The sequence below is a fragment of the Rattus norvegicus genome, chromosome 6 (assembly GCF_021556685.1).
Source record: "Rattus norvegicus strain SHRSP/BbbUtx chromosome 6, alternate assembly SHRSP_T2T, whole genome shotgun sequence".
Classification (NCBI taxonomy): domain Eukaryota; kingdom Metazoa; phylum Chordata; class Mammalia; order Rodentia; family Muridae; genus Rattus; species Rattus norvegicus.
Window position 1 is genome coordinate 53156405 of NC_141539.1, and position 12961 is coordinate 53169365.

A 12961-nucleotide genomic window follows, 5' to 3' on the forward strand; every position below is an offset into this window, starting at 1 on the left:
CTGTGGCTAACGAGTCTGTTACTCTGAAACTCAACCTGTCCTTAAATTACTAACATTTGGACACATCATCTTAAAGAGTTTCAAGCACTCATGAGCGTGTGTGTGTGTGTGTGTGTGTGTGTGTGTGTGTGTGTGTGTGTGTGTTTGTCTGTGTGTATGTGTACATGTATATGTGGTGTTTGTATGTGTGTGTGCATGGGTACAGTATGTTGACAGGGAGGAAGGAGGCAGCACCGAGCTTCTGAGCAAATAGGGAAGTCCATTTTTTTTAATACAGGGAATTTTCATTTCATGCTCTAGTATTTTAATTTTGATGAAGTATTAGATTGACCAGAGTGACATAATCCATCTGTTTATTTTGTATGATGTTTGTTTTACTAACTCTCTTCACTTTACATTCTCAACACAATTTTTAATACATCTATGTATTGCTGTTTCATAATCTAATTTTCTAATTTAAATCTATTATTATTATTATTATTATTATTATTATTATTATTATTATTATTATTTTCAAGACAGGGTTTCTCCATGTAGTCCTGACTCTCCTGGAACTTGCTTTGTAAACCAGGCTGGCCTTGAACTCAGAGATCGCCTGCCTCTGCCTCCTGAGTGCTGGGATCAACGCTGTATGCCACCACACATGGCTATGAAGTCTGGTCAACCCTTTCCCTCCTCCTGTCAGCTCCATGCTGTGTGGTTGGCTGTTGTTGCTTTTTTGTGTTATCAGTTCTGGACTGACTGATGGCCACCTGACTTCCAGGTAACTTCCATGCATCCCACTGTTTTGTAAATATTTCCTTTAAGGGAAAATCTTTCTTCAGGTAGATGAAGGAAGCTCCAAGAAACACAAAAGGCCTGGGAAGTTCGAAAAGGAGAACACTCACAAATCCTCTCCTGAAAGCAGCAGAGAGAAGAGAAAATCTCTCTGGAGGACCTGCCCGAAGGCTGGGTGTTTCCGTGTTGTGTGTTATCACCCATGCAGAGGTGGGTCCCACGTGATGTACACACAGTTTCCTTTGAGCCACTTGTGTTCTAAGTAACTCCAGTACATCCATTGGCTCAGCAACCAGACAGGGGAAATGATTTCTTTGATAGGTCACGGCTGAGGTGAATAGGTAGCGAGAACCTCGGCAACTGTGAGGATTTCCTGGTTTTGTTTAAACACAGTAAGGAGTATTTTTTAAATTACCTTGAATGATTTCATAACAGAACTATGATTCTACCTTTTCATAACTAGATTCTAGCATGTGTTCAGCTTTTTGTCACCCTGGCTTATTTTAAACACAGGCATCTCCTTATAAGGCACATGCTAAGTCCTTGTTTTGGTAGCTACCAATTCATGTTAGCTGCCAACATTGAGAGTCCAATGTGCTTCCTGAGATGCTGTATCATTAGTTATTAGCATGGGAAAATAGATACAATTTTAGATACAAAATCCACCAGGGTTTGTTACTTTCAGTCAGGTGCATTTTTACTGCTTGATATAGTTACTGCATTTAAACAGATTATAAAGTAAACCATGACCAAGTTCTAGCCAGAGGAAAATCAAAAGTCTTCTATGAATAATTATAAACTTTGAAGCGGTTTCCACCTTCTCACTTTCTTTGCATCACACAATTGCCATCTACCCATGTACTTAAACAACTGAATTTTGATTTTCTAAGAAGATATCCTTTGGAGTACTCATCATTATCAGGCATGAAGCAGACCCATTTGTACCTTTTATATTTGGATTTATATTTTTAATGATTTCATGTTTTCTTTACAACTCCAAAGAAGCAGGTCCTTTTCTGTCATTCGAACAAGGACAAGGCAATTTTCAAGAGCAGGTTAGTTTCCTTCACATATTGTGGCAGGACCATCACAAAGGACAGCGGTTCATAACTGGCTCTAATGTTTGGTTTCTTGTGTCAACCTTGTTGGTTGGCTTCTCCCAGGAGTTTCCAACACAGGTCCTCTGCTACAGATTTCACATACAACATGTATACACATACACATACACATATGTTTGTACACAGGTAAACATACACATATATCTCTTCTCTCATGGGTATCTCTAGTAGCAGCAAATGAATCACTGATTAGCAGCACACTGCTCAGAGTGACAGGGGCAGTGTAAACTATTAACTGGGGATTCTTTTCTTTTTTGTTTAGATTGAAATCACAGATACATAAAAAGAAACTCATCCAAGTCTGAGCTCAGGGTGTCGAGGTCCTCCGTACTTGGGGTTACAACTCCTTGGCTCAGTGTTTTCTGGAGTTCTTGCAGTGCTGGAGCCCATAGCTCTCTGTGGCCTTGGCTTTCTATAGCTGATGGCGTCCTGTAAGATCAGCTTTCTACTTTGTCTTGTCTTCTCAGTACTTTCATAGTGTTTATGGTCTCAACACTCAATTCTAAACCTCAGCTCCCCCAAATGTGTTCCTAACTACCCTGACACTCTTCATCCGCTGTCTAGCAGCAACTGGAATGTTTGTGCTAGAAGCTCAAACAACTGCCTGTCCTTCTTGCTACCAGCTCAGCTTGGCTTATCCATCATAAAGACTCCAGAGGGGGTGGGATATAGAAATGGAGGGCGGCGCACAGTGGGGAGGTCTTTTGGACTGCTACCATGAGAAGTGAGAGGATGACTGTTTATATAACCAAGTTCACATGCCCATTCCCAATCATGAGTTGTGGAGGGGTTCTTCCCCTCCAGACTGGGAACAGCTACAGAGCAGTCACTGGAGTCGTGTGCGTGTGCGTATGCGCGTGCATGCCTGTGTGCATGTGTGTGTGTGTGGACTGGCTCAGGGTCTTCTGAAACTGTTATGGACAAATCAAATAGCTCTGGCAGGGTATTTAAAATAGCTGTGACTTAAGCAGTCTCCTGAGGCAAAAGCTGTGAACTGTTTATTATCCATAACATTTGTGACTGGAATAAAATCTCTTCTGTGTTAGCAACTGTCTTGAAGCATCTGTGTCTAGATCCAAGTCTCTCTGAGAGGTTGTAAGATATTTAAAGTAACCATTTATCTTGATTACAGCTGGAGGAACGGTAAGAAACAAGGCTGCATGATAGGTGGCTCCCATGCACAGACTTTTCTTTTTTTCCTAACTTTCCTCATTACTTCTTGTGTTCCATTTCAATAACTTCTGCTTTAGATTTTTTTTTTTTTTCTGGAGCTGGGGACCGAACCCAGGGCCTTGTGCTTGCTAGGCAAGCGCTCCACCACTGAGTTAAATCCCCAACCCTTGCTTTAGATTTTCTTGATTACTTTCTTCTGCTTACTCCTTTGGAGAAACAGCTACTCACTTTACTATACATTTTTAAAGTGTATTTTTAGTTGATAAACTATGTAACTATGAAAATGTAATGCAATACATTGAAATGGACGTAAAGCTGAACGATGACAGCCATCAATCTTCTTTCTCTGAGTGGCCATACATCTCAGATCTGTACAAGAAGTGCATGGACAAGTTTCTGTCTCCAATAGCAAGCCAGTAGAATATTATGCAGTGCTATGACAGAAGCATACAGCTGGGCTACAACGAGAAACTACTGATTAAGTCATATGTTTACACATTTTCATCAACTTCAATTCACAAGTTTTTTTTCAAACACAGCAGTCTAAGATTCACCTTGCAGATATCTCACCTTGAGGATATATTTATGTTAGAAAGACTGTTTACATTGAGCATAATTGATCATTTTTCTTTAAGCACTGAAACCAGAATTTATTGTAAGATCGAGAGAGGAAAATTGTGTAATGTATGAGGTATTTTACAAATGGGACATCTCTAGGAAGCTTATGATCCTGAAAAATTACATATATCATTAATGGAGCTCTAGTTAATTTATTTTGTATCACAAAATAAAGTATACATAAAACTTGATAAAAGTATATTAATGTCAAATAAGTCTTGGTATAACAACATTTATAGAATCTGAATGGATAAATGTTTCTAATTTTATTTTCTTACTACTAGAATTAAAAAGTTAAGAAGTGCATGGTTTTTCTTTCCATTGTGTTTTTTATCATTAAAAAAGTATACTTTGTAGAAGACAAACAGCAGTATTTATCACTAGGTCTGAAAAGCTGATAACGACCATATCCCCAAGTTGATCATAAGCCCCAACTGCACATCTCTAGAGACTAAGAAACATGTCTGCCCATTTGTGGATCTCCCTCTAGCCTGGCATTCAGGAAATAGCAATAAATATGCCCTGTGTGAGGATATTAATAAATCAATGGGTTGCGCGCGCTGAGCAGGTCTTCATCTAGGCAGAAATCACTGCAAACACTCCGTCTGCTTTTCTGTGAGTTCGACTCTGGGCAAGAGGGGTGGCGGGGCTTTGCCTTCCTTAGGAATAGAGATGGCTTACTGCACAGGCACCGATGAGTGCAAGGGTGAATGGAAGAATGCCCATGAGGGAATGCTAACTAATTAAGAGCCTATCTGAGTTTAACAGAAACACAGAAAGAGACCTAAAAGGAACCCTTCCAGGTCTCTTCTGGCCTCAAGCCTCCTGTTGTTTCATATTCCCGGCTTCTGCTCCTTGCTCTGGTTTCACATCTCATGCCAGCTCAGCATGAGCTGTTGTGCCAGCACCCCACTCCCCTCCTCCATCTTGTTTCTCAGGACCCAGCTTTAATGCAATCTCCATATTTTCTCCTTCTTTCAGGGACCACTTGGACGCTTATTATACAAGCTTCAGGGCACCATTCTTGAATGGCTGCACTGTAGGGCTCCATCTCTTCCCAAACACTAGACTTGATGCCTCAAGATGAGGTGTCTCTCTCGTCCTCCTTTGCCCTTTAAGGCCCAACCTGATCCGAATCCATTTTCTTGGAGTCAACTGCTTATGAATACCTTTGACCCACATCATCTTAAGCAACCACTAAATGTGCCTGTCACTAGAGCCTTCCACATGATATTCTGAGCCAATAGGTCAGAAACTGAACACAACACAGTGGGGGTCTGTGTAGTTCTGGAAAAACCTCAAATAAAGCATGGCAGACTTTGATTTTTGCCCTGAGGTGACTCTAAGGCAATGTAGGAAGTCAAATGATCCATGAATTTCTGTGCCCTTCGATTTAAAATGAGCAAAATCATATGTATTTCCTTCAGTGCTTATGGAGACCTGCAGGTCCCTGGTGTGTCTGCATCTACAAACATACTCAGATAAATAAGGGTTAATAGAAAAATATATTTAGAAGAAAATAACATACCAAAAATAGCCCCCCCCCAATATAAGACTTACCACTTCTTCATGTGTTGCATTTTCTACATTAATGCCATTAACCTGGACAGACAAATGAAGAATTTTGAGGATGATGATTGATTGGAATAAGTTTAAAACTGAAAGATGGAGTAGAATTAAAAATTAAAGCGTAAGGTACTGACCTGTAGCACAGCATCTCCTATGAACAACATCTCTGTCTGGTCAGCTGCAGGGTTGCAAAAGCAGCAACATTGTTAAGGGGATCTTGGCAACTTTTCTTTACAGCAGTCTTTAATCAACATTGTGCTTCTAAGAACCGACATCCCTCTGCTTCAGTGTCTGCAAATGTTTGTGTATATGCGCCCAAACATGTACTCTCTGACGTGTTTGCATAATCAGTGTTTGTGTGATTGGGAGAAAACAGTGACGAAAGTGTGCATGCTAGCAGGTAGGTGTGATATGTATATTCACATGTATGTGCATGTATGTGCACACCTGTGTCTACCAGGCTGTGTTGTGTGCATTGCATATGCACATGAGTTTGTGCGTATATGTTTATGCATCATTGTATATGGGTGTGGGAAAATGTAAGACACCAGTGAGCTAAATGGATGACCAATTTCAAGCATGTTAAGAGATTCGTGAAGTGAAGCATAAGTACCACTCCCTCTAAGGACAGATTTGATTGAAGTATATGGAAAGTGTGGTTCACACTTTTCGTCACAGACAATAAACAAGGAATTTCAGGAGTCATTCAGCTTCTCCTCGACATGAATGTGCACAGATTGCTGTCATTGAAGAAGAAGCCCTGCGCTCTAAAGCTGAATGAAATCTCACACACATCTCCACTCGACATCTTCTCTGTCATAGGGTAAGAGATGATTCAAAGTGACTGAATGGACTTGCAACATCCAAAGCATCTTTTTTCATATACGATTAGAGAGAAGTCTGTTTGTGCGACTGTTTGACTTTGGAAAGATCTTTCCTTAAATACTAAAAAAGAATGACCTATTTTTTTTTTTTTGGCATCCAAACTGTAACAGCTGTCATGAAACAGAGACAGGGGAAGTTCCCTGACACTAGCTAGCATCACTGTTTACACAGTGAGTTCAGGATAGCCAGAGCCACTGTAAGACCCTTTCTCAAAAAAAAAAAAAAAAAAAAAACCCAACCAATCAACCAACCCAACCCAACCAACCTACCAACCAAACAACCAAACACACCATATAAAAAAGACATTGACAATTGTCAATATTATTTCTACTTGTTGACAACATTAAATCAGATGGGAAATAAAATATATCCTCCATATATCTGAATCTTAAAGCAAGGATGTTAAGTAATCTGGTTCTATCTTACTGAGACAACAGACAGAACCTCTTAAACCATGTCTTGTTGTGTTCAGGTCAGACAGTCTTCCCCAGATCATCCCTTTTGTGACCAGGTCTCCCTTTGGCTAAGCACAGATGCTCAAAATTCTCTTTTCCCTGTCTTTGCTGCCTCTGCTGCCATTACTAGCCCTCAGCTGTACCAGAGTGGGATGGGGCTCAAGTAGAATCACTAATACTCTGGCATACAGGAGCGATCTAAGATCTGGGTTGACAAAACCATCAACAACCCCCCCCCCAAATTTCAAGGACTCAAATTTCATCAAAAGATATTGCATATTCAATAGAAAAAGTATTTACAAGCTATCCATGAGTTTTCAGGGGTGTATGTCTTTGTCTTTTGCCAGAAACATTGGGATGTCTGTTTTGTTCTCAGGATGGCCAGAAGACATCAGTGGACACAGAGAGATTTCCCTCAGGGAGTAGAGAGTGCAGGAGCCAATGTTCAGCCATGCCTATACCTATATTCCTGTGCAAGGCCATGTTCATAACTGTACCTCCATACATGCTACCCCTTTTCCTATGCACCCTGGGCTGTGCCATGCTTATATCTGTCCCCTCCTGCCTTGCCATGCCTGCACTCCTGTGCTACACTGTGTCCATTTCTGCATCCTTATTCCTTTTATTTGAGTAATGCTTATACATATTAGTACCTATTCCCATACTAAACAAAGCTCCAAATATTTCTTCCTGCTATGCCAAGCCCTGCACCTTTGCTGCCATTTATGGATTCAGTGTATTCTCTGTAGGAATAGGAATTCATTAGATGACAGTGAATGCTAGATGGGGTGGTCTATGCACCGAAGCATTTTCTCCTAATCCCTCTTGCATAGGATAACGTTCGATTGGAGAGAAGTCTGCTTTATTAAAACTTATCACAGGCATCTATGTATCTGATCTAACACAGTTCCCATTTGGAATCAGCTCACAAGCCACCAGGACTTCCATATGCAAGAAGCAGCCATGTCCTCTATTCTCCTGAGTGGATGTTGTCTTCTACAGACTGTGCTGGGTGCAGATGCTCTATGCCAGCCGGACAAAAAGACAATGAGCCCTAAGAAACTACTGCCCAATTTTAATGTGTACACAGACACCATGTTATAAATTCCCAAGTAATGAAATTAAAATGTCAGCAGTCACCTAGGTAAATAGCAAAGCACTTGAATAAAATTTCAGAAGATTTTGAGAGCGAGTGGATACCCTTAAAGAAAATGGGCAAGCCCTCCTTTAAGCAGAAGTCAGGCGACCAGAAGTCAGTGGTAAGTGCCAGCTGACTGATGGGTCTCTGGTTCCTCTTTGTTCTTGCCTTAGAAGGCAGTTCTTCTCCCTCCACTGGGAGTTAAAGAAGCAGTGGAGGGAAAAATTTTTGAAGAACAGAGAGAGGGAATTGGCTCGTGCTTGCCTTTTCTTCAGGAAGGAAATGCAGGCACAGGCGGTTTGCCCATAGTGTTTCTTTGTTGTTTGTTCTTTTGTGCTATTTGTGGAAATAACTAGATTTACTAGAACCATCATTCCTTGAATTCAAAGCAAACTCTAAGCTTTATTTCTAGAACAGTCGAGGCTCTTATATTTGCAATACAAAAATAGTCACACGGCAATTTAGTTAAAGTGTTATCCACAATTTCACTGAACTTAGAATGATTCCTGCTGCAAATATAATTTTGGCTAGAATGACCATAGAATAGCTCATCTGCCTTATACTATATATACCTGCCATCACTAAGAACATCTCAGAATAAAGGAAATATAAGACGGCAAGCAAGGACCCTGTTCAGTTCTTGGTTGTTAAGGATTTGGCTGGGGCCACAAAGGGAAAGTAGGAAGTGACCCAGTCTCAGATGAACAAAAGGTAATTAGGAATCATCCGCAGAGCCCAGTTCCCTACAAGTTGCCACTAGGTCCTGTTATGTCTGCTCATCTTTCTAAATCCTGACTCAGGAAAGTTCAACGTTTTCTTTTTCTTCTCTCTCGTTCTTCAGATGCTGGCTAGAACCACTTACACGTGGTGTTTCTAGTACTTGAGGCTTCCTTGCCATTTCTCAAAAGCATCCTTCCCTGCCTTGTGGCTGCCCTTCACATCAGCTTAACTCAACGTGGCTTTTTTTTTCCTTCCTTCTTTTCTCCTCTTCCGGGTAGCTACTGAGATCCACAGATTTTAAACTCATAAAATTGTTCTGAAGTGTAGAAAATGCTTCCCCCTGAATGACAAACAAACAAAGCTAAGGCAAACACAAGAGTTGGGTTTGATTTTAATTGTGACCCTCCTAAATAACATAGTCTATTTTATCGTATTAGTCTACATTTGTGAATTTCAGCTGAACGGTGATCCTAGCTCATCTCTGTGGACTACGGCCATTATGCAATAAACAAAGCCTGATGTCTTGGAATCCACCCAGCCAACCCTTGACAGAGGGAGGTCTGTTTGTGACTAATGGAATCAGCTTTCACTTGTCCCAGCCTTTATCTCTCACTTATTGCTGAAGGACTTCAGTGACTATAGTATACTCCTTGGCAGTCAGAGTTTTATTCATGCAGTTTCCCTTTTAAGAACTTTGAGTTAGGCCTGGTGGTATATGCCTATAATTTCTGCATTTGGGAGTTAAAAGGAGAATCATGAGTTCAAGGTCATTCTCGCCTTTACAGCAAAGGGCAAGGACAGCCTGGGCTACATAAGACCCTGCAACCTTGGACCATAGTACAGGTAGAGGTAGTTATAATTTCCTCTAGTGCTGGGCCCCATCTCTCTAATGTTCCTCCACTAGAAATGTGATGTGCTCATGACCCCATTTGGCACTCTTGTGGCTGATATTTATCCTTCCCAGAGTACAACAAACAACACCATAGCAACCTGGGCCCAAATAGGAGCACAACTACGTTTTAATGTAAATTTTCTATGAAGGAGTAAAAAAAGCATAATATTAAAATTAGATTTTGTCAAGAGTAAACAACAAACAATACATTATATATTAGCCCTGTTAAAATAGGAAGTCCTCCTTGACCATCTGTGTTTCTAGAATAAATGCTGGAGTACCGTCCCTGAGATAACCCAGGGGTTAAATACAGGTTTTAAAACACCAAAGCAGATCCACAATTGCTGGACATTCGAGCTGTGATTTCAAAATACAATTTTCTCACAAGAAACCTATACACAAAACATCCTTTATTTGATTCTTTTCCGTTGGCGGGTTAGGCCTCGTACATGTTAAACCCAAGCTCTAACCCTGAGCTGCCTCCCCAGCCCCCATAGCCCAGTGTAAACCAGAGCATCTGTGTATGTACACATGTGCACACATGTGCACCCCAGACTGGGCACAACATAAGAGGACCTAGATGACATCTGTTCTCACCTTGTACTTCTGCCGCTTTTACTTAGTTTTTGTTCCGGCGCTGCCACGGTAATAAGATGTTCACGCATGTTCATTGTTCTGGTGAATCGGGGAAAGCAGCACCCCTGCTTATGCAGCTTTCCCGTGGTGCCACTTTCCCTAGCTCTGCCTTGTGAACGGAAACCAATTAAGCCTGTCATCATCTGCTGCAGGTGTTCCCCACAGCCCCTGAACTCCCAGCACATTTTGTCCAGTCACATAGGCCTAGGGTAAGCAGCCAGCCGCAGTGGCTATCTTCCGTTTAGTCATGCATTCAATAACCCGGACTCAAAAATATTAAGATGGGAAATTATGCTATTTCCATCAGAGATGGGGACAAGAGGACCAGGTGTCCTCATGTTGGGAAGGTGGTCACTACTACCTATGTCAGGGAACCTACCATGGGAGGTCAATATCCAAAACCAGTTCATTTCCCAAATCCTGCCTCTGTTAAGGTTGTATGACTTGAGAATTTTCAATTCTTCACCCAAAACGAGGGAGACAGATTTCACTAACCTCAAAGTATGACAGGTTTGAGCAAGTGAGGGAACTGCTAGCTGGGACGATGTCCTCCATATTCTGGGATCTCTAGGGGTAGCAGGACCTTAGTGGTTATTATTGTTTGAAGTTTTTTCTTCAGTACTAGGGATAGAACCCAGGCTCTCACACATACTAGAAAGGGTACACATAACAGCTATAGTCACAGCTTTCTAAAGAGGTGTAGTTTACTGCTAACAAGGTCATCTTCATTGTTATGGTAGTTCAAAGGATACAACTTTAAACTTTAATTTCAATATTAAATAGTAATTTCTGTCTCCAGGAAGGTCCCCAGAAGCATAAGACAGGGATCCGGTTGCATCGAGTGTCTTCAAGAGCAGAAGCAGATAACCCAGAACCCCATGCCCTGGGATCTGTGCAGGTTGTGGGTAGGAACAAGGAGGTTTAAGTATTGTGTTCTTGGAAAATCTGTGTGGGTCCTGGCTAGGCTTGAGAAGTTTCTAGGACACTGGTCTGGGGATCTGTAATGCTCCTGTCCAGACACCCAAGTAACTATAACCCACCAGCTCCATACTGTGGTTGGTGGTCTGGTTCTGACAGCAATTTACAGTAGCTTTCAGTGTTTCTGTTTACCTTTCTTTAGTTTTGCATTAACTCAGCTGCTGAAGATGAAGTTTCCTACACAGACTTTAAATTAAATCTGCAATAGATAACGTGTCCTTCTGAACTCTTGAAATATCCCAGAATTCTTTTTTGTAGCTTTCACATTTCTCATTCAGCTATGCAGTCAATTTGATTATCCTTGTCAAGTTCTATTTATTCTGATAGGTTTAAAAGCATATCTCTCATTGATGCCTTAACAATGAAGAAAGTTGACATAGTCTCACTTTGATTTGTGGCCCAATTCGAGAGTGAAACAAGAGCATTCCTTATTTGGGTTTAAGGATAGGCTAACCTGAAACCAGAACAAAACTTGTTTGGCACTGTAAATCAAAAAGGGAAAAAAATTAACATTAAAAAAAAAATGTGACTTCACATCTACCTTGTCGGGCAAGTAGGTTCCTTATAATGCACTTCTGACAAGTCCATCCAGACATTGAGACAAGACAGTGTCACATGGCTCCAGGCATTCAGAGAAGATACTGTTTTTCGCAGTGAGCCCAAATATTCACATTTTAAATTTCAAGAGGAATGTCTTTACAGCGTCAGATCGACCGGAGAGTGATACATGCTGAAGAAAAAGTCTTTCATCTGAAAAGCAAGGTGCCCGAGATGGGGCTGCCTCCAACCTAGATGTAGGGGGTGACCATGGTGGATGCTCCTGGGCGCATGGACAGTGGAGTCACAAGCACATCCATGAAGCTAAACATCACTGTTATTGAATTAAATAATATTAAACACATTAATGAAATATGGGAATCAGAGAAGCATAAATGATCAGGAAAAAGGCTTAATATTAATATTATATGTTCAGCAATACAAATGAAAAATATCAAACGGGAAAACCCTAATGACAAGAATGTGCATGGAGTGGATGGCAGGCACTGATGACAGAAGCCTGTGGGGAAGATTAGTATATTTCCATCTACTTACTTACCTATTAACTATGATCTGTCTCTCTGCCATCTGTCAATGTACCATCTATCATATATTATGTATATATCAATCTACTATCAATTAGTATTTATCTTTCGTCAGTTGACTGATATACATCTATCTATCCATCTATACTGGCTATTCCTGGTTGTCAACTTGAATATATCTGGAATGAACTACAATCTAGACTTGGAAGGCTCACCTGTGATCCTGATTTTGAGGCTGGGAGATACAAGTTTCGGACCTGAATCTTGGTATGGAGATCATGAGTCATAGTGGCTATGAATTCCAGGAGGCCAAGGCAAGGAGATCTCAGAGTTCAACATCATCTGTGACAAAGCAAGTCCCAGATCCAGGCACACACCTTTAATCTGGGCCATGTTTTCTGCTGGAGACCTACATAAGGACATTGGAAAGAGGAAGCTTCTCTCTTCTTCACTTGCCTGCCTTGGGGACTGAGCAAGCACTAGATCCTTGGACTTTCCTTCACAGCTGCTGCTGACTACTGTTGGAGAGTTGGACTACAAACTGTAAGTCATCAACAAATTCCCTTACTAAATAGAGACTATTCATAAGTTCTGTGACTCTAGAGAACCCTGACTAATACACCATCCATCCATGCATTCACACATCCATGCATTCATGCATCCAGGCATCCATATATCCATGCATCCTTGCATCCATCCATCCATCTACTTATCTATCCATTCTTACCCACTCATCAATCCATCCACTTAAATTACAGAAATGGTTTTACTGGGTATATGCGCAAACATCTTCAGGAATGACATACCATGGCCCATCCTTAGCCTGACACTAAACCACAGTCCAAATTACATTAGTCTTTGTAAGATCTCATTGCTAGCTGAAGGCTTTTGGCCACACTTCACCTGAATATCCCATAAAA

General features: G+C 41.1%; 1 protein-coding gene across 13 annotated transcripts in view; it reads right to left on the reverse strand.

Annotated features, from left to right (window-relative positions):
* The window catches only part of Sntg2 (syntrophin, gamma 2), a 202470-nt gene that overhangs the window by 103131 nt on the left and 86378 nt on the right, over positions 1 to 12961 (reverse strand). For 12 of the 13 annotated variants that reach the window (NM_001414915.1, NM_001414914.1, XM_087552613.1 and 9 more), the window contains exons 5-6: positions 5390 to 5433; positions 5247 to 5288 (exon numbers count right to left, since the gene is read on the reverse strand). The exons of the other annotated variant lie outside the window; for it this stretch is intronic. In NM_001414915.1, coding sequence (NP_001401844.1) covers positions 5247 to 5288; positions 5390 to 5433 — 86 coding nt within the window. The remainder of the gene's footprint in view (positions 1 to 5246; positions 5289 to 5389; positions 5434 to 12961) is intronic. 13 annotated transcript variants of the gene reach the window in all.